Genomic DNA, 23,247 nt, shown 5'->3' with positions numbered 1-23,247 from the left:
ATAAAAGTCTATATATATATATTATATAAAAGTCTATATATATATATAGACATATATAAAAAATTGAACGAATGGTGTTTTGGCCTCTGGGGACATCAAAATGAAAAAGTAAATCGGTCCCGGGTCTAGGTCTTACCGTGCCACCTACGGTAATAGCTACTTCCCTATAGGGAAATTCGCTAACAAGCAATAATAATAATTTAAAAGCTAAATTGGGATGATTCTGTTAAACACATATTTTGTTAATTAGGAACTATGACTGTAAGTCTATACATTAATGAACTTATTTTGTTTATAAAACATTCTCATAGAATGAAGACGTTTGGTCAAAACCATAATCATAATACTAGAAACAATAGAGTTTTTGATTATACAAGCCACAATCAATCTTAAATTATATTAAACTTAACCTTCCTTCGTGGGTATTAAATTCTATAATGATCTTTCTGTCGATTTAAAATCCGTAGAATATTTTAGTATGTTTAAGAACAAACTTAAAAGCCTTTTCCTATCTAAACAACCTTTATATTCTCTAAATGAGTTTTTTTATTAATGTAAATCGTTATAACTTATCTCTATGTTAGATGTTTCATTTAATGTTTATAGCAGTGTTAATTATTAACTTACATTGGTTTTGTGTATTTTAAGAAAGTAATGTGATAGCAAATATTTCTATTTAAAGAATGATGCTGGATCTACTTTTATTGACATAATTGTATAAAAATGAGTAACGATATTTGAATCTTGAAATCAAGTATTACTTCTGTACAACAACAGTTGAAACAGCTAACAGCTGATCGAGTGGGAAACTCGTTCGTGCTGGATTTGCTAAAACCAAACCGATTAACGGAATCCTCTTCCTTCCCCCACTCTTCAACCAGATCGGTTTGTTTTGTTATTGTTGACAATGGTCTGTTTCCGTGACTGGCGTGACTGTTGTCTACTTGCGCGTGTGTGGTTCAATATGATCAGCTGTTTGTTTGTTTTTTGGTTTTCGATTTCGATTGTTGCAACAGATGTGGTAAGATTCATTTCATTCACACGTTAATTTAATCATCGATTAAACATATACTCTCTCACTTTTCACTATTGACATCCTTAAGGATAAAAGAGAATAAACATGTTTTTCTTTACGGTTTTTGCAGAGTGAGATTTTTATTATGAAAGAGAGAAAACAAATTTTGGACTAAATAGAACGATCTAGCTGTTTAAACTGATACCCACTGTGGTTGATATTTCTATTCTTCCCAACACGTACATTATTCTGAAATTCTAATTTAGATCAATTAAATAAGCTACGATATATTGTTGTGGCTTAGAGACAAAATACGTGTTGTCCACAATACAATAATAGTTGTATTCGCTAGAGTTATATAAAATTAATAAGTTACATTAATATTTTATACATTCCATCTATTACGTATTACAACTCCCGTATAAGTGATAAACGTCAAAAACGCTCATTGATTGATTATTTTACATGTTTCTCCACGATTACTAGAAAAATACCTGTTTCTCCAATCCTAATGTCGACCTATTTTCGTAATTTGGGTACATCCTCTTTATAAATCAGCTGACTATAAAATTAGCCCAAAACAATGATATAACCTAGAAATTAAAGTGTATACATTTTTACTCTTTATTTAAAGTTGTTCAATTTTAAGTACAAATTTCATCTCCCTGAAAATTGTAATTGTTGACAATGCCTAGACGTATCTTTATACAGATTAAAATGCACAAAAATAGCAATAATAACGTACTTAATTGACTGAAAAATAAACGTGTGCGTGTATAATTCCAACAAACTGAGAATGAATGAGTCAGTGCATCAGTTTCATGAATGGACAGAAGAAGACAAGAGTTATTTTGAGAACAGCGCGAATACGCGTTATTTGCAAATAGAACAACGGTAGACAACTTGGACTGGGTGACTGGGTTTACATTACAAATAACGGTGCTTCCCCTTCTCCCCTCCCCAAACGCCGTTCATCCTGCGCTTGGCGGCATAAGTAGATATAAAACATGAACAAACGTTTTTTGCATTGTGTTGTTTTGTTTTTGGTCATAGCAACTTTTGGGGTAAGTGACATTATTTGAGTAGGTATGGTACACTCATCTCTCAACATAAAACTAATGCCCTAACTGCAAATAACTTGGTGTACAATGCAGTTGTCTGCTTGCAATATTGAGGGAGCAAGCATATTAATCCAAATACTTTTCCAAAGTAAATGCTTCATCTGTTTTGCATAGAGGGATGTATAATTGCAGTATCCAAAGTCAATGCTAGATCTAGTTCACGTAGCCGAGATGGGTTGATTTAATTTGAATCAACTGTAAAGTTTAACAATATTTGAGTAGGTATGGCACACAAATTCTTAACATAAACAATAGTCCCACTGCAAATAATTAATTTAGGTTAGGTTAGTAGGTTAAGTAATTTAGTTTTAATACATTTAGATGAAAATTTGATAGGTTAATTGTTTTTTTTTATCTTAGTTAGCTTCTTTTAGTTGGTTCCTATCAGGTAGGCTAATATTTTAAAACCAAGTGAAGATTGTTCTTAATAATGTAGATAAATGACATTTTTCTGTCAAGCTAGGGGCGGATCCAGAGACAAAGATTGGCGGGGACCTTCCAGGGGGTCTTGGGGGGTATGGAAACCTCCCAGGCAGAGCCCCGTGCACCACTCCTGGAAAATTTTGAGCCTTGAAACAAGCATTTTTAGCTATAACGACACTGTAATAGCAATGCCCAGAATGTAGTTAATTCCTAGCAAACTAATCCCAATCCATTTAATTTGGTTTGTTTTCTACCGGCTTCGACTGGGTCTTGGGTCTGTGACAAAAATAAAAAAACACCTTGGTTCCAAGGCCAAGCTTGACCCAACGATCGTTTTAAATTATTTTTATTTTTTGTGAAGATAGTTAAACATATTTGAACCCAAACTTAAATCAGTTTTTCAAAAAATCACTCACTTCACTATGGAACTATCATTTAATAGGTAGGTAGTTAGAATTATTTACTTTATGTTTATATTGCATTGGCGTTCCAAATACAGTAGAACTCCAATTATCCGAACTCCAATTAACCGAATCTCCAATTATCCGAATCGCTTATTTCAACAATTTTAAAAACGTAAAGCTAAAGTAACAAGTTTTGCAAAATATCAAAGAATTGTTATTTTAAACACATTTAGCCAATTTTGGACTTTGATGGAACACTATTGACTTAATAACATGTATAGAACACTTGTACTATGAGCATTGTAAACTGTAAAAATGTTCTGATTTAAATTATTATTAATTATAAGTTCACTTAGTACCGAAAATGAGGATTTTTCTTTAAAATTCCTGGAATTCCGGTAAAACTCCGATTATCCGAATTTTTGATTATCCGAATGGGGTCTGGTCCCTATTGATTCGGATAATCGGAGTTCTACTGTATAGCCTAGACTAGCTGAGTACCCGTCCTTCGTACAGAGTTGGTATACAATGCTTATTGCAGTTTAATACTCGGGCTTTGCATTTGCAATGAGAGAGGACACATTTTGAGAAAATTTGGTTTACTATAATCTACGGTATACTATAGTAAATTATAGAACATCTACCATAGCCATAATGTTCTACCACTTCACCTAAACAATAGAAAGATGTAAAGTTCACACACTCAGGTTTTGTTGCTGCTTGGTTCAAATTAGCTGTTGTCATAAATGTATAAAGAACGAATGGTGCTACACCCTGTTGGTAAACCGTATAACCTTTGAATGCTAATGAACATCATAGAAACAAATTGTGTAGTAGAAGCAGCTGGCAAAATTATTTAATTCCTTTTAAATATGAATACTCATAAGGTTAACATGGGAAACTCTAGAGCCGCTGGGGCGGAGCCCGAAAGGATTTTTGAGGTAAGAATATGTCTATATGTTAATCGGGAAGGTGAGCAATCATCATACCAAATTTCAACAGAATCCGATCAGTAGTTAATGCGTGATTGAACTTCAAACAAACAAACAAACAAACACACAAACTTTCACATTTATAATATTAGTATGATTATAAAAAGGGCAATGAATATGACAATTTTTGATTGCTATTTTTTGCAAAGCTACCCTATTCCCTAGCATATCAACATATACAATATCCTAATAATAACTTGGGTTTTTTAGCTTTTCATTGTGAAACTGAAATTCGAGAGATAAAAATTTTCCACTTATTAAAAGTGATTTCATTTATTTAAAATGATAAATTTTGTATATTTTGACAAAAAAAATCTTTGTTTGGGAAGGGGGCGTTCCCAGGACCCCTTGGATCCACCCCTGCAAGCTTCACATTAACAATTTGTCATTATCGCTGAAGTAGGTGGGTATTGAAGTATTTTGTTAGTATTGAAGTAGACAGTAGGTATCCATTTCCTAGTAGGCTACTTATTTTAATTTGCATTATACTGTATATGAATTTTCACCACTTTTTCTGGAGGGAAATCTCCAATACAGAGACGGTTATTGTTTAGTATTCTATGGTTTATTTTATTTCAGTCTGGCTTCAACACATGTTTTGGGGGTTTTCAATTTTACTACATGTGATTATTGTTTTGATAATATTAATGTTGTTCAAAATGGTCAAGAAATACATCACAGTTTTTTCCTAATTCATTTTGCATTTATTTGTTGGTGATTTTCTCTATAGATTATGTAATTGTATTTTAAAGTTATATAAAGGACTTTCTCATTCTTCGACAATATTAACCTCAAGACTAAAATCAAGATTAGAAAGATATAACTATTCAAGGTAAATCTCTATCCTTTTCCATTATACATCAAGCCTAAAACTATTCTCTCCACTTTAAATTCCCTAATAATTTCATTGGTCCTTCGAACATCGGATGAAAGAATCAAGAATATGGATATTCAAAATTACTAATATTGTACATTATTATTTGTTATTTCATCAAGATATTTAAAATTCAATCTTAAAAATCTACTAATGTACTCTGAAAAATTGGAATGTTTGATTCTGTTGCCTTGGTAACAATATTACTACCCCTTTCTATCTTTGCCTTTACAACCACATTTTTCCAATCAGCTCATTAGTACATTCCTTTAATATACAAAATGAAGTATCAAACCTTTGTCAGATTTTCTAACCTAATCAAAGTTCGTCTCAATAATATTCTTTCATTTATTGACACTATATCAGAAAATGATCATGTTGAATTAGTTGATCAACAAAAAGTTAATTCCTATAAAAGTGAAGTCAATGAAAAGCGTTGTGAATTTAATGAACACATTAGAAAATTACTGGACGTGCCGAATCTGCCTGGTGACTATGATGAACAAGATCTAATTGATCGACAGGAGGCAATAAATGAACTTTGTATCAGCATAGAAAGTAAAATAAATTCTTATCTTTTGGAAAGTAAAGGCAATGATGGCAATCAATCTATTACCTCTCATCTCAATGAACGGGAACACTCTAACATGTCTGTGGTGCGCTTACCGAAAATAGAATTAAAAAACTTTAATGGTGACTCTCAAACTTGGATAGCCTTCATCAACCTCTTTGATACCACAATTCATTCAAATTCATCTCTCTCGAATGTGGCTAAATTTCAATATCTACTTAGTATTTTATCTGGTGAAGCACTCAATCTGGTCAAATCCCTACCCATCTCTGAAGCAAACTACACCATCGCGTACAACATGTTGCGAGATCGTTACCACTCAGTGTGAAGGCTTTCATCTCTTCACATCAATAAAATCATTGATTTGCCCAGTGTTAGTTTTTCCTCTACTAAGGATCTCAGAAACTTGCTAAACTCTTTTAATGAAAATTCCCAAGCTCTAACAGCATTAGACTGTGATGTAGTGGAAAACAATCCTCTCTTAGCATCAATGCTATTACGAAAACTAGACTCAAAATTGTTAAATAAATATGAATCTTCAAGAAATGACTCTGAATCTCTACCCTCAGTCAATGAGGTAATAACTTTTCTGTCAAATCATTGTGCACATGCTGAAGATGTGTCCATGCACTCACCCAATAGTAGTAAATGGGTCAAACCTCACTCAAATATCCCACCTTTGTCCAACTTCAACCGCAAAAATGAAATGACTCATCCCAGACCATTTACCCTAGCATCAACACAAAGCTCCACTGATTTCCCTTGCTTCGTTTGCTCTAAACCTGGACACAAAGTATCTTCCTGTACTTTATTCAAAGAAAAATCTCCTCAAGAACGGCATGAACTAATCAAAACCAAGCAACGTTGTTTCTCTTGTCTTGGAAATCACAAAGTCAGTATCTGCAAATCGAAAAACTCTTGTTTTAAATGTCATAAAAATCACCACACCCTGTTACATTTAGAACCATCGAAAGACCTCACATCAAGAAATTCTGTATCATGTTCATCTTCATCTCAAAGTCAAAATGAATTTGCTGGAGTATCAACAAATTTTTCTCAACCTCAAAAGAACACCACTGTTTTATTAGCAACCGTATTGGTAAAGTTGGTGTTTAAGCAAGGTGTTGCTCATGTCTTCAGAGCTCTAATTGACTCGTGCAGTCAATGTGATTTCATAACAGAAAGAGCAGCCCAACTGTTGGGAATTAAACGTCAAAAGTCAACTCTTCGTGTTAATGGAATCAATCAGTCTCTTACATCCCCAAAGGGAATGGGCTATGTGGACATCGAAACACTAAACGGGAACAAAGTTTCAGAAAATCATCCAATGTTGATTTTGGATAAGATTACCTCGGACATGCCAAGATCTCCTCTTGATCCAAATTTATTGGAAATAGTGAAACCGTATACCCTAGCTGACCCTACTTTCCACCGCCCTGGGCCTGTTGACGTTTTACTAGGTGGGGGTTTATTCCCATTCATTTTCACAGGAGAGAAACGACAACTTGGGCCTAACCTACCATTTGTAATGAACACAGTGTTTGGTTACACTCTCATGGGACATGCTCCATGTGAAAGTAATTCTAATAACAAAGATTCTTCTCATCTCACAACTATGTTAACTGTCTCTGATTTTGATCTTCATTCCTCTTTACAACGGTTTTGGCAACAAGAAGAACCTCCCAAATACTCTAAACAAACCGAAGATGAAATTTTGAGTGAAGAACATTTTGTAAAAACACATTCTAGAGAACCCTCTGGCAGATACTGTGTTAGACTGCCATTCAAACCTAATCACCCTCCTCTTGGCAACTCAAGTAACATCGCTAAATCCAGATTATATGCACTAGAAAAAAGATTTGAAGCTCAACCATTGTTCAAAGAAGCATACGTCAAATTCATGGACGATTATCAAGATTCTGGGCACATGAAACCTTGTGATTTGATCCCTGACGAAAACTACTTTCTCCCACATCACGGTGTGATAAAAGACTCAAGCTCCACTACAAAACTGATAACTGTCTTTGATGCTTCATGTAAAACCTCTTCTAACATTTCCCTAAATGATATTTTACTCACAGGATCAAAATTGCAGGTGAATTTATTTGATGTTTTGTTTCATTTCCGACGTCATAATGTTGTTTTTACATGCGACATTCGGCAAATGTACAGACAAATCCGCATTCATCCTGAAGATCAACAGTATCAACTAATTTTTTGGCGCAAGGACACTTCTCAACCCATCAAAGCATTCTTCTTAGAAACTGTGACTTTTGGCATGAACTGTTCTCCTTTCCTGGCTTTGCGATCTCTTCGACAGACAACTAGCACAAGATGAGTACCAATGTTACCCTGAAGCTTCATCAGTTCTTCTCAACCATACCTATGTCGATGATGTCATAGCAGGGCATGATGATGAAGAAAATGCTCAGGTTTTACAATCTCAACTGATTGCCTTACTTAAAAGGGGTGGATTTGAATTAAGAAAGTGGACTTCAAACTGTCCTAAGATCTTAGGCTCACTTCCTGCAGATCATCATGAAGTTCCCAAATTCCTACAATCAACCGACCAACCCTTTTTTAGCATTCTAGGCCTCTTCTGGTCACCTACACTTGACACATTTTCGTTTGATTTTCACTTGAAAGGGATTTCAAAAAACACAAAGAGAAACATACTCTCACTAATTGCAAAAATTAGCTATGACCCGTGTGGGTTTTTGTCTCCTGTCACAATGTGGGCCAAGGTATTCATGCAGCTTATTTGGTCTAAAGGTTTCTCTTGGGATGAACCACTACCTGAAGATTTAGTTCAAGTCTGGAACTCTTTTATAGCACAATTAAATCGTCTATCCGAGATACAAATACCCAGAGCGTTAAAAAAAAGCAATTCTCAGGAGATTCAATTGCATGGTTTTTCTGATGCTTCGGAAAGTGGCTACAGTGCAGTTGTCTACTTACGCTGCTCATCTGATTCTGAGCCAACTCAGATAAGATTACTCATTTCAAAAACTCGTGTATCCCCCTTGAAAAGGATCTCATTACCTCGTCTAGAACTTTGTGGTAGTCATCTCCTAGCAAATCTACTGACTTATTGTCTCTCATTATTGACTCCTCATTACACTGTTAGCAAAACTTATGCATGGACTGATTCAACCATTGTTTTAAGCTGGATCCACACTCCTCCCTACAGGTTGAAGACCTTTGTAGCAAATAGAGTATGTGAAATTCAAGAACAAATTCCTGCTCATTTGTGGCATCATGTAAGCACTCATTTTAACCCTGCAGACTGTGCCTCTAGAGGCTTAATGCCCAGTGAACTAAAAGACCACCCACTTTGGTGGCATGGACCTCAATGGCTTCAAGAACCGGTCTCCTGCTGGCCTCTAAACCATTTCATTCCCACTAAAGAAGAAAATTTAGAAGAAGTTAAGCCTGAAGGAATTACAGTGCTAACTACCACCAAAGCTGAACAACATATCTCAATTAAAAGATATTCGTCGTGGAATAAACTTATCCGAGTCTTCTCATATGTTATGCGCTTCATTAGAATAATAACGCAAAAGGAAATTATCTCAGGACCTTTGACTGTTGATGAATTGAAAACTTCCACTTTAAAAATATACCAGCTAATTCAAGCAGAAGTGTTTTCAGAAGAAATCAAGCATCTGAAAAACAACAAACCTTGCTCAACGAGGATTCAGCGACTCTCCCCATTTCTTGACGAAACTGGAATCATGAAAGTTGGAGGGAGACTTAAACATTCATTGGAATATGATGCCAAGCATCCTGTCATTTTGCCAAGAAAGCACCATGTTGTTTGTTTGTTAATTGACCACTATCACCTGAAATATCTTCACGCCCCTCCACAACTTTTACAGTCGCTGTTAAGTCAAGAAGTTTGGATCTTATCTGCCAGAAGTGTGATTCGTTCAAGAGTGTTTAAATGCATCAAATGTTTTCGTACCAAGCCCAAGAACAGAACTCCTTTAATGGGAGAACTACCTGAATCTCGAGTTACTCCGTCACGACCATTCTTGGACACTGGAATTGATTTTTGTGGTCCATTCACTGCTAAAGCTTACAATCTTAGATCATTGCGTCTATTTAAATTATACATATGTATTTTTGTCTGTTTTACTACAAAGGCTGTACACTTTGAAACTGTAACCGAACTTTCTTCCGCTGCTTTTATTTCTGCGTTGACCAGATTTGTATCAAGACGAGGTCTTTGTAAGAATATTTACTGTGACAATGGAACTAATTTTGTGGGTGCTAACAAGATCTTGAAATCATCAGTTAAGTCATTTTTAATGAATCACGATGATAAACTTAATATTATAGAATTTTCAACTCAAAACTCAATCAAGTTTCACTTTAATCCACCTTCATCTCCTCATCAAGGAGGTCTCTGGGAAGCTGCTGTCAAAAGTATGAAATACCATCTGCGGAGGGTTGTCGGAGAAACTGTTTTGACAATCGAAGAATACAACACTGTAACAGCAAAAATAGAAGCGATCCTAAACTCTCGCCCTCTAACGCCTCTCTCTGCAGATCCATCAGATCTACTGGCACTGACACCTGGACACTTCTTAGTAGGAACTCCACTTACTGCAATTCCTGAAGAAGATGTAAGAAACAAATCAGTAAATAGACTCAAAAGATGGCAACAACTTCAAAACTTTACTCAACACATATGGCAACGATGGAGTCGAGACTACCTTCACACTTTACAAGAGCGCAACAAGTGGAACAAACAAACACCAAACTTGAAAGTTGGAGATCTCGTTGTGATTCAAGACATCCTTACACCTCCAATGTGTTGGCCACTGGCTAGAATTGTTGAAACACACCCTGGTTCAGATAACATTACAAGAGTTGTGACTGTGCGTACGAAGAGTGGCCTTCTCACTAGACCGGCAATCAAGGTTTTCCCACTGCCTGTACTTGAAGACTAAATTTTATTACAGTTCCGCCCCTTTTGTTGCTTTAACTTTCTCTGTTTTAATTAGGCCTACTGTTTCTGTACTCACTTGTTAAATTAATTAATTGAACCTGCGGTTCAAGGGGCCCGGCATGTTTAGTATTCTATGGTTTATTTTATTTCAGTCTGGCTTCAACACATGTTTTGGGGGTTTTCAATTTTACTACATGTGATTATTGTTTTGATAATATTAATGTTGTTCAAAATGGTCAAGAAATACATCACAGTTTTTTCCTAATTCATTTTGCATTTATTTGTTGGTGATTTTCTCTATAGATTATGTAATTGTATTTTAAAGTTATATAAAGGACTTTCTCATTCTTCGACAATATTAACCTCAAGACTAAAATCAAGATTGGTAAGATATAATTAATTATTCATGGTAATCTCTATTCAGTTCCATTACATCAAGCCTAAAACTATTCTCTCCACTTTAAATTCCCTAATATTTTCAGTTATCGTAATTTAAATTCCTAAATCTCTTACTTTTCATAGGGACCTTCTGCTTAAGAGGCTCCAACCCACAGCGTCTAACTATTATCACTTGGTAATTGGGCATTGGTGACTGGCAAGAATTGAACCCAAGCCTTCAGGACCAAAGCCCCAATCAGTCAGACCCTAGTGTGATATTGTTGTAAATATAGATAGTGAGATTTGAAGAATGATGTTTGTAAAACAAATTTATTCTGTGACAAGCAACAACTTTAAATTGGGAAGTATATTTATTTGAAACTGTAACAACTGATATGGAACAAAGCGGGGAAATTTACTGAATCATTTTGACTTCAATTGTTAGATTTTTTGCTGTTTCCACTTAAAGCTCAACAGACCATGGCTTGATGATTCAGAAGTTTAGTCCACTATGAAAAAATTGACAATTTTCACGAAATTCCCTTGCAACTCTCACTGTTGGTACTACTAAATTGTGTACACTTGTAACTATATAATTTTTTATTGCACTTAAACAATGTTAGGGGTACGTTAGTAAGCTTTAAAATAATCAAGTTTTAAATGACTATAACAGACTTGTTCCGCACAGTGCTCACTGTTCGGGCTCTTCTCTTACTTGCTCGTTACAAATACATTTCCGCCCCAACATACCAGAGCTAAAAGCTCGCGGTTGTCCCATACGTCTATTCCTCCGTATCTTACTTATATAAGAAATATTTTTTATGCTGTGAAGATCATAATCTCAATCACAAAGAGTCACACTAATATAGAGAAGATCGCAAAAAAATGTTGATGGAAATTAATAGTTGATTTAACACCTATAGAATTCAATCTCGTTTCATAGAACTCAACCTTCCATCCCCACGCTTACAGTATTTGAATCCTGTTTAAGAATGGGAATGAATGTAGTAGTTGAATAGCCACAGATAGAGTATTTACTTGTGCTAGTGTAAGTCTCTGACGACTGATTTCTGTCAAAAAACGACAAACTTTCAACCATCTCCTATGGGAGCATAGAGCATCCAGAAGAGCTCTCCATCTGTCTCTGTATCCACCAAGGGCATTCACTTCTCCCCAACGTGTGGCGTCGTCGTGTAATCCAGCTACTAGGAGGTTACAGAGGTGGATATTTATAGAAATGCTTTGTGGATGCGATGCTCCCTGGTTTGGATTAACGTCCGCACCAATGAGTACTACGACTATCCGCAGTACTATCCTGAAAATTAGACCAATTCCCTTCCAAGGTGGCAAAAATGTGGTTCGGATTCCACTATAAACTGTAGGTCCCTTAGGTGCCATTAGCTGTATGGGCTATTAATTAACAGCTCTATCTAAGGAACATGTCGGCCTTAGTCACTAACAAAACTACAAGATCTCGCCACTCATCCAACACTCATCTCCATTCATACTTGGCTTAAAATACCTATATACTTTGTATGGTTGCCATTTCATTGAAAAGTATTAAAGTAAGTATTAAATTCTTGTTAACCTCTTTCGCTTCTTTAATAATGGTCCTCTTCCAGGTTTCTCGGGGTCGACCTCTTCTTCTAAAACCTTACAGGTTCCAATCCAGGCCCTCTTTGGCTTCCTCAGAGTATGTTCCAGCCACCTTCACATGCTCTCTCGAATTTGCAGTTTGACCTGAATTTGACCATTTCTCTCCATAAATATTCGTTTGCGATGACCTCAGGCCAGTGAATGTTCATGACACGGCAAAAACACCTATTGATGAACACTTGCAGCTGAGACGCTTGAGAACTTTCAACCATATAAAACCGGAAAAAAGGTTACAGTCCCGTAAACCATAGCATATGTAAAAGAAATCATAAGAAGGTATAAAAAATAAGAGCGAAAATATTATTTTGACAGTGAAACACTCTGGAAGTGGCTCACTCAATCTATGTTCTATAAAAAAATTATTGGCTTTATATACATATACATGGGTTCATATACATACATGAGTCATATAATTCAGTATCGAAAAAACAATGACATAATTGTAATAATTGCTGCTAATAATATTTGTGTTTCAGTGGACAAAAGAAGTCAGGGAGTTCAAAATAGATTATGAAAATAATCGGTTCCTCAAAGATGGAGAACCATTCCAGTACATCTCCGGTAGTCTGCACTACTTCAGAGTTCCTCGGGTCTACTGGCAGGATAGACTGAGGAAACTACGAGCTGCTGGGCTAAATGTTGTTAGTTTGTAAGTTTACCCTGACCAAAAAGCCAGCTCATCTGGTATCAAACGATTCAACAGGTTTTTAAACTCTAAACGAGCCTTTCTGGTGTGTTCGGTTAAGTTCACGTGTGTTTAACAAACTTTGCTCTAAAATCACAATTGAATACAGAGAGACCAGATACTTTTAATACCCCTATTCAATCTCTATTTTAGCGAGACTTCCAATATTATCGTAATAACTGCTATTTACATTACATGTTCAATAATCCTGCTTCTTTGAATTTTAACAATTGCGGATGTCCAGAATATTGTTATATTACAAAATTAGAACACAATACTTGTGGTTCAGACAGTTAAGAATAACTGTGGTATTGGTACATATCACAGGTAAGGAATAAACATTTTTCCCTTGTATGCGATTCTATTCACCCTTTCTACAGCAAACTGTACTATTTGATTATAAGTAGTATTGAATCTAAACTAAGCTGCAAAAATATTTAATGATAAAATGTCATCCAACAGGTAATTTTTTTTTAATTTTCCACCAGTGGGGTTTCAATAATAATTTAAAGTAGGCTAGATTATTAGTTGACATTGATTTTACTAATATTGTTGACCCATCCTCAATCCCCGGCAAAATAATTTGTGTCATTCAAAAAGAAAGCACAAACTACATTAACTTAAGTGTTACTGTACTAGAAGCTTACACCAAAACAAGCTTCAAATCCAATAGGATGAGAAATCTACTTGCAGTATACAAAGTCAAATTAACTGCAGTGCTTTTATCATCAGTACTTAAGAAACTTACTTGTCATATTCTGAGTGTTCTTGTGCAGTCTCTGGGTTGAAATAGAACCGCTGCCTTCTACGGTATGTCTTAATAGGCGACTAAAAGGGGTTGGGAGAGCCTTCTTTTTATGCTCCCAGCTTTCTCTGAGGCCAAGTTTCTTTCTTATCTTTGGCATTATCCTCAAAATCTGTTGTCTTTCCTTTTACTCTTCTTCTTTCAACTCCATTTCAGGAGTTTTTTCCCTTCCTCTTTTTTTTTTGGCTCGCACTATTAACTACAAGTCATGGGAGTGCCCTTCTTGTGCAGAGGAGCTGATTTGTGCCTCGCGCTGCCGATGGAACTTCGTCAGGAACAAGCCCCTTTGGGCCTTATTGAGGGTGTGGAATCTGCACTGCTGGGTAGCCCTGAGTGCATCAGGTTTTCCCATATACTCGGCAAACAGAGACCGGGGCCCATCGAACTGGGGTAGGGGTTTTGCCTCCGAGGGAATAACTTTTCCTAAATTTCTGCATCTAAATCCAGTGTGTAAAAGCATTTTTACCTATTCTCCCTAAAAAGACTTTTACATAACTTGGTTGTGATTTTTCTGAATTTTGAATCATTTCAGATATGTAGAATGGTCTCGGCATGAGCCTCAACCAGGAGTGTTTGACTTCACAGGAGAAAATGATTTGGAACACTTTATCAAGCTGGCTGAGGAGGAAGGTTTGCTGGTCATCTTGCGCCCAGGACCATACATCTGTGCAGAAAGGGATCTGGTAGGTTGTCCAACTCAAGCACAATCAATATCCTACTAATATTATAAATGAGAAAGTTTGGATGTATGGATGGATGTATGGATGTATGTTTGTGACAAGTGAACGCGAAAAATACTGGTCGGATTGGGCTGAAATTTGGCATGATGATAGCTCACATTCCCGATTAACATATAGGCATATTCTTATTTCAAAAATCCTTTCGGGCTCCGCCCTAGTGGCTCTGGAGTTTCCCATGTTAACCTTATGAGAAATTGAATTATTGAATCTTAACAGCAGCTGTTTCAATTAAACAAGTTGGTTCTGTTCTTTGATGTTTAATAGGATTAAAGTTACAAGGATTACCAACAGGGTGCAGCACTATTATTTCTTTTACATTTATGACAACAGCTAATTTGCAACCAAAAGGTGAGTGAGCGTAGCGAACGAACTTCAACCTGGAGGCGAGTTAGCGTAGCGAACGAGCTAACCTGAAGGCAAGTGAGCGCAGCGAACGAGCTCCAACCTAAAGGTGAGTGAGCGTAGCGAACGAGCTCCAACCTAAAGGTGAGTGAGCGTAGCGAACAAACTTCAACCAGGACGTGATTGAGCCATGCGTACGAGATAATCTTTAAAATTAAGAAGTTAAACGGCTAGTTATTTATAGTTAGTTAGTTAGTTATTATAGTTAGTTATAGTTAGTTATTTATAGCTAGTTACCTATAAATATCCAGGTCTTAATTTCAAAGAGTAGAGTGGAACGGCATCCGAGACCTCTTGCTCTAGAGGAAATGTTTGAGTTTCTTACTATTGTTGAAGAATAAATTGTTCTTATAAATACTTGTGAGCTACATGTTGTTTTTCTGCTTTTAGCAGCTAGTTTGGCACAATTTTTTAAGGAGTTGGGGATAAGAGGAATAGTGGATGTCAACGAGGAGGGGTCGTTATAGAGATCAATGGCTCTCACTAAGTTTTAGTTCCGGCATGTAAAATTCTAAAAATGAAACACTGTCAAAGGTCTACCCAGTAGGGATCTGCACACACATCTGTCAAGTGGCGAGCGAAGCTTTAAAAAGGGGTTGACAAATAAGATAATCAACATCTATAAAATACAGAACACTATTTTATTTTTACCTGGTGGGAGCATAAATTTTCTTTCACAACTCTTTTGAATGCTATGTGGGGACTATAATTGTCCCATATGGGTGGGAGCCATGTAGAACAGTAGTGTAAGAAGTAAGGATAGTATTCAGATCTGAACTAGCTCGCTGATAGGGAGTTTTATCGCAACCTTAATTTACAGACATCCTAGTATTTTATAATATAAAATTTTATTATTATAACCCTTCAAAAAGGATACAATTTTGCTTGTTATAACATACTAAGATGGATAAATTTGTATTTATTTAAAAAATATAATTTAAAATTATTAAAATTAAATTAATATATAATTAATTTAATTATAAAATATAATTCACAAATCCATTTAGGGATACTAATGTACAGTGAAAAAAAATTGTTTCAGGGCGGATATCCCGTCTGGCTACTTCATAAAAATCCAAAAATGCAACTGAGGACTAGTGACCCAAATAAGTTTATTTAGAATTCAGTAAGTCATAAGAATTTAAAGGCAAACAGTAAACTTGATTATCCAAAGTAAACCATCCACGGCAAGATTGGATAAAACAAAAAATAATGAATCCCATTTTAAGAATATAGTTTATAAAACAACACTTAATCGTGTAAAACTTTCCAAATACATTTATATTATTGAATATTCTGTAATAAGTTAAAAAAAAAAAAAAAACTTGGGTAAAAAAGATTGTAAAACCGGCATAGCTTTCCGGATGTTTGATATTTTCTGGTTACTAAATTCCGCTGTTACTTCTGAAGGTACAAAGAGAACTCGGTTCAGTACACAGCTCGAGATGAGAGTGTGAGCTATGAGAATTCTCAATTATTAAGTGGTGGAGAGGTATGCAGATATGAAGAGTTAAAAGAAAAGGGGGACATGCAGCTTGCAAAAAAAAAAAAAAAAAAAAAACTGTCAAGTGCATGATTCAAAGTCTGTCTTCTGAGTACAGGCAGGGGTGGCAAAATACTTGTTTATATGCATTCACTATAGTGCCCAGTCTTTCCACTCAGCAATATCATACAATCTCAGCTGTATTGATTGATCAGAGAGGCTTGGAAACCAGTAACAATAGTCGGACAATCGATGATCCTGCTATCATAGTAATATCCAGGGTTTTCATCCCAGATTATAGTAGAAAAAACTACTTAAAAGTAGTAAACTTAAAAACTCTCTTGACATAAAAAAAATCTAAAGTTTTGGGTAGGTACCTACAAGAAGCTACAAGTCAAACTACAAGTATGCATATGTACACTGTTATGCACACATATTTATTGCATACGTACTTGTTTTGTGGTAAAAAATCTACTCAAACCGTATTCTGTTATTTTACCTTTTAAAATAAAAGATTATAAAAGATTTGTGTGTTTTCAGGTCACACAAAGTATGTTCAAATATGGATAGACACTCTCTTGTCAAGGCTAGAACATCTTCTGTATGGGAATGGTGGTCCAATTATTATGGTCCAGGTGAGTGTATTGTCATCTTAATAGCTCCCAAGGTCTATCCTCATATAATAATATGGCATAGCAGCAATAAAATGCATAAGACTGCATAAGAAGCCCATAAGATTAACATTAGCATAATGTAGGAGAAATAAATCAGTTTCTTAAATCAGTGTTCAATTTTCTATACAAGTTCAATAATCCATTCTTCATGATTGGTTTCTAGTTTGAAAAACAAGATTGGTGTAGCAAGATTTCTGAAAATCTTTTCTTCCCAATAAGCATGCACTTTCATATTTTCAGTCTACAAGCCAAATTTTCTGTGTATCCAATCTTAAATCAAATGAAAAGTGAACTCCATCTCTATATTACTCTTTAAGTAAAAAAAAAAAAAAAACTCCCATTACTCTCTAAAATTATATACTTTTTTGGACTAAATGAAAGACACAGAGAACATACCAAATAAAAAGGAAAACTGTTCATAGAATGATCTAATATTTTACAATAGTTATTCGTGTAATTATTGGGCGAAGTGGCACTTTGGTGCACACGAGAGAAATGTTTACGCCCGAGCCATAAGCAAGTGTGTAAAGTTTAAATGGGGCTTTGGGGAACACTTTTTTGTTATGTTAGAAATCACACTAGCAGGTGAGTCACAATGTCCTATAATTTAGCGACTTGGACAACTCCTATCCCTAGGATATCCAGAAAAATCTGATGAGTTTGGACTGCTATTCCTCAAACACCTTTATGATTCTTGAAACCTTTATGAACAAAATCCTCTGGCGTAGACACTGCCAAACTAAGAGAACTTTATTTAGGATTCTACTTAATTTTCATTATCTCAGGTAGAGAACGAGTACGGAAGTTATTCGACGTGCGACAGGAACTACACACTGTGGCTGAGAGATCTGTTTGTCAAACACGTCGGGACGAAGGCTGTGCTGTTTACGACTGACGGAGCTGCCAAGGGCTTCCTGAAGTGTGGACCAATACCTGGAGTCTTCATCACTGTTGACTTTGGATCAGGTGAATATATCGCAAGGCCTTAGTTATCTGCCGTAGTTAGTACAAAGATACTGCATACTAATGGTGCATTTGCACTGGCCAGTTTTTATTGACTTAGTAGTTATTATTGTTTGTTTCTGGTCTTCTGTAGCAGTTTCAACATCACACGGATCACTCCAAAGAGTAGGTATTCTACATCATTTTAAGGATTTAGTGATCCAGAGGTCGATTCATCTCTAAGTCTGGTGCCACACTATCCTGTTTAGAGGGATGTGTTTTTACCACATTGATATTACCCTGTCACACCTTCCCGCTCTACTGCAACATACTTTGAGTGAAGAGCGCGAGCATCTCACACTGTGCACTGTTGATAGCGACACCTATTACAGTATCCAGACACCTTTTAACCGGACATTGGTTTAACCGGACTACACTCGGCGGAAATGACATCTCTTTAACCGGAAAATTTTTATCAGCACATTGGTTTAAAACGGACTAGATTGGCAGGACGTGGGCGGTACTGAAACAACTCATGTTCTCGTGGGAAAGATTTGAGACCAATAATTACATGTCTAAATACAATGCTAAGTCAAATATTTGAGTTACATGTATACAGTATGCATTTAAACGGTCTGTTTTAACGAGTTTTTGGTCTCGGTCCCGAGGAGTCCGGATAAGAGGGAGTCTACTGTATTGGACAGAGACATACCTTAGAGCTTAAAAGTTTTATTCAGCTTAGCCATACTGTACGTACCAAACTTACTGACTTACCGAAGCGAACACTCCTTGTTCCCTAGTCGGTACTTGATTTTTTCACCAGAGCCTCTGTAGTAGGTTCCGCCTGTAGAATCCTCCTCATAAAACTCCAAGTTTATGATATTCCTCCAAAACTGTATCCCCATCTTGTTTTTGGCCTACCATCTGGTCTTCTTTTCAGGAAAATTGTTTAGTATTTTTCTTGAGTTACCTTCTTTACACAAAATGTGTCTACAGTCCAACATAACCTGTTCAACGCAGCTTATCCAGAAGTATGGCAAAGTTCAAAGTGAGTGTGTTTGAAATATGCTCATCAGAAGAAAAATATATTTTTTTTTCAGGCGCAAATATCACTAAGGCGTTTGAGCCCCTTAGGGCCATTCAACCTAAAGGTCCGCTGGTTAACTCGGAATTCTACCCCGGGTGGCTCACACACTGGGGTGAGTCTGTGAGTACAGTGGAGACGGAACGCATAGTGAACACTACCAGAGATATGCTACAAGCAAATGTGTCCTTCAACTACTACATGTTCTTTGGAGGAACCAACTTCGGGTACACCTCAGGTGAGAAAAGATAAATTTGTTGTATAGACCATTGACCCTTTATGAGGCCAACACACACCAGCCGTCTGTCTCCCGGGAGACGAACATCTGCCAGCAGATGTCCAGAGGCTGTAAACACACATTTTAGCTCCCAAGTTACGGAGTAGTCATGACTGGGATAACTATGCTCTTAACAGCCAAACCCATTACATTATCAACTATAGCAACTATTATCATTAGATGCATGGACATTTTAGTAGTTTCAAGCAACAAGTAAATTTTAAAATTACTACTTATAAGTAAAGATGTTGGATGAATTACTCTTCATTCCCATCAGACTGTTTGCCACATTATCTTTGGCTTTTTTTTTTCTTTGCAAATATGGGAGAGGGGTAACACCCGGGCATAGATATCTTCCCTGAATCTCTCACTGAGCGATTTGTTGCATTGGCTTGCAAACGGATGGCTGTGTCTGTGAGCCAACAAACACGATGTTTGTTCACCATTTAACAAGCAGGGTAGCAATGGTTTCGTTGTCCACCGGCAGATGGACAGCCGGTGTGTGTGGCCTTTAATTATCTGTGTTTGGTTTGTTAAGCTTTATACGTTATCAATTCTTTAAAATAGAATTTAGGTGAACAATCAATGTTTTAAAAACCATCCTTAAGTTTTTTCCTCAAGAAGGAAAAAAATCATCTCTTTGTTCGATCCACACTCTTTTTTTGTGGGAGTTAGAGGAGAGAACCCAGAAGATTAAAGTTAAGCAAAAGTGTTTTATTATTTGGTTTCATGGCTAATTGATGCATGCAGTGTTATTTTATAAACCGTCCTTTCTTTATTCACTTTGTTTTAGATTGTTGATCACATGTTATTTATTTATAGAAGTTATAAAGGTGTGCATGTTGTATCACAAATTTAAGTTTTGTTTTTATATCTACTGTCTTCTCACTCTGTTATTTCCTCCGTTATTAGTGCCTCTTTTTTACGTCTCTATTATTGAGGCAGATGCCGCTACCGCGCACGTCTGTTCCAAATGACGCCACATTACGTTAATCCAGTTAGGTACTTTTATAACTGTTTGGGGACAGGTTGCACACAAAGAGAACCTAGTATTAGGAACGGTAGTACCTCTCTAAACTCATTAGCCGAAATGGTTGGAATCAACTTCATGTTATCTGCCCGCAGCTTGATTATGAAATGAAACTGTTCTAAAACTAACCTAACCTATCAAAACTTTCTGTAACATTTCAAAAATTCATTTTGATAGCAGAAATGGCTTTCGCGTTCCATCGACTGTTCTAGAACGTTCAATCCATAACTCAGTATGCTCGTCTTTTTCTTTTTTTGAAATAAATTATTTTAAAGCTTCAAAATAGCAAAATTGTAAAAGGAACCTCCATCTTAACCGAAATTTATGTGAGTGAGTTAAGTAAGTAATTCAAAATGGCTTCTCTAGAAGTAAAATGCTCCCTTTTTGCATTATTTTTTTTGCCATATTGGTATGGGAACGGGTTGTGACGTTATTATGACGTGCGATAGTCACTTCGTATTATTTACAGGAGCGAATTACAGAGACTCTCCAAACACCAGTTTCCAGCCGCAGCTAACATCATATGATTACGACGCTCCCATTACCGAGGCCGGAGATTTGACGCAGAAATATTTTGCTATTAGATCTGTCATATCGGAGGTATGTTTTTCAGATAAAACTTGAAACATTAATATTCCTTGGAGTAATATGGTAAGAAAAAATCATACTGAATGCTAAGACACAATAGTGAAATTATTATTATTGATAAAAATTTCTACAAATTAAACACATACTCTAAAAAGCTTTGTATCTCATTAAAATCTTTTCTTACCGGCACTGAAATAAATATTTACTTTTTACTTTTCCCTAAATTAATTAGGTGTAACATCCTTAGTCTCTGAAAACATGATGTGTGATTTTGAATTTTACGTTTCTAAAATATTTTTATTTCAAAATTTTACTTGAGTGGTTGTTGAAAAGTTATAGAACAAAGCAGAACAAGGTACAGAAGAAACCTTGTTTACCTACATATGCATAAAACAATATACAGTAAATTAAACAAAATACTAGCATAAATATATATTATACAGGGTGCTGAGTTTTAAATGAGTTCCCCCCCTACTTTTTTCTACATTTCTTAAGATATCAACTCTGGACCACGTCAGATCATTGTAGAGTAGTAAGTACTTCATTTTGACTGGGTATAAATTTTTGGCCGCCATCTTGGATCCGCCATCTTGGAAACAACGTTTTTTTTCAAATGTAAAGGTAGGGTTGTGGCCCATCGTTTTAAACTACTTTCTTATGCTGAATACGATGCTGCAATCCGTTTAAAAAAATCTTGACCCATTCTAAAGTTATGAGAACTTTTTATAACATTATTTTTAGCCCATTTTAACATTGTGCATTTAGAAACTAAAAACATAATCGCAAAATAGTGCTAGATAAAGATGAGTATACACCACATAATATACATAAATCTTTATCTAGCACTATTTTGCGATCAGGGACCTATTTAAGTATCTGCCGCCTCTAGGCAACAAAGTTTGCCGCCAGCCCTCACGCTCCCACTTTTCAACGCACTACCCGACCTCACTAATATCACCCCAATGGCCAATACATGCCCTGTCAGTTGGTTTTGTGGAAAAATAATTGGTAATATTGCATGCTGCATCAACAAATTTAATAACTTTTCACCACACTATGATGTTTTTAGCTTTTTTACATGCGTTAATTGGTGGCTGAAAGTTACGATTTAAAGCCCAAATGACAATTTAAAGTCATCGTCATTTGGGGACCGAGCAGGTTCTTACATCCCTATTAGGGCAGCAAAATCAGCTGATCGCTTACTTTTTAAAACATGAATGCATATTAAATACACAATCAGTATCCATAGCATTGCAATAGAATTGTTTTATTGTCACCGCTGCCTAGCAACTATTTATTTTAACTTTTGCTGATTCCTCAAATTATTTCTTCACATAACCTTAAAGTTCTAGTTATGTTGACTATCAGTGTGCATCATTATTGTGGTGAATTAAGGTGCAATTTAGGTATAGTGTGGTGGAAAATAGCGTTCGTACCACGGACCGAAATGGTTTTGCAGCTCTCGATCGTTTTAAGTTGACTTCGTCTCGAACCTAAAAACTATCTCGAGCCGACGAAACCTCATTTTCGGCCCTAGGTACGAAATATACTATTTCGACCCCTTTTAACTGATTTTTTGTGCCTTTTTTTTGCAAAACATTCTGACTTGGATAGGCCTACACGGAATGCAACTTTTTTGATCTAATCAGTATTTTTACAATCCCATTTCGTGGCTTGAAACGGCACACAAAATCGTCTGTATACAATGGTTCTTATAACGCTTTTCATTGAACACTATTAGTCAGATCCACTTGAGAGACGTGCTATTGGCTTTGATTTGAAATGAAAGAAATATGTTTTCTTATACTTTTTATTTCTTCCAAAAGCACATGAATCGCAAAGAAAAATTACGTACTAATACTGAAAGAATAATATACAATTTTAAATTAGTTAAGTTTGGTACAGTGGGAAGTATTTAGTTCACACTTTCCTTCTTGATTTTAACCTAGCAAAAGAATCTTTCAGCTGTAGAGCTGCCGCTGCGTAGTGGTGCATGAAGTCAACAGAAGGGAGTGTTTTCTACGTTTGTCACTACATAGCGGCCGGCACGGCGACCCGCTCCCGCGGCGAGCGTGTCCGCCAGACCAATAGGGCAGCACGGACAACTCTACACAGCTGTGTAATAAACTATTGACGTTTGTTTGACTTG

At 36.1% G+C, this 23,247-nt stretch overlaps 1 protein-coding gene across 2 annotated transcripts in view; it reads left to right on the top strand.

The window, feature by feature from the left end:
* The window catches only part of LOC128992191 (beta-galactosidase-like), a 51,267-nt gene that overhangs the window by 9,324 nt on the left and 18,696 nt on the right, over window positions 1-23,247 (top strand). Inside the window, exons 1-8 of one of the 2 annotated variants that reach the window (XM_054415653.1) lie at window positions 935-1,021; window positions 12,865-13,037; window positions 14,411-14,561; window positions 16,063-16,126; window positions 17,044-17,138; window positions 17,963-18,143; window positions 19,220-19,441; window positions 20,980-21,110. In XM_054415653.1, coding sequence (XP_054271628.1) covers window positions 965-1,021; window positions 12,865-13,037; window positions 14,411-14,561; window positions 16,063-16,126; window positions 17,044-17,138; window positions 17,963-18,143; window positions 19,220-19,441; window positions 20,980-21,110 — 1,074 coding nt within the window. In that variant the 5' untranslated portion in view covers window positions 935-964. Of the gene's footprint in view, window positions 1-934; window positions 1,022-12,864; window positions 13,038-14,410; window positions 14,562-16,062; window positions 16,127-17,043; window positions 17,139-17,962; window positions 18,144-19,219; window positions 19,442-20,979; window positions 21,111-23,247 lie in introns of those variants that run through there. The other variant, XM_054415652.1, reaches the window with a different exon arrangement.

Source organism: Macrosteles quadrilineatus, unplaced genomic scaffold (genome assembly GCF_028750875.1).
Source record: "Macrosteles quadrilineatus isolate MER2022 unplaced genomic scaffold, UCM_ALF_1.0 Scaffold_4__1_contigs__length_99947679, whole genome shotgun sequence".
Taxonomy (NCBI): Eukaryota; Metazoa; Arthropoda; class Insecta; order Hemiptera; family Cicadellidae; genus Macrosteles; species Macrosteles quadrilineatus.
This window is presented reverse-complemented; position numbering and strand designations above follow the sequence as displayed.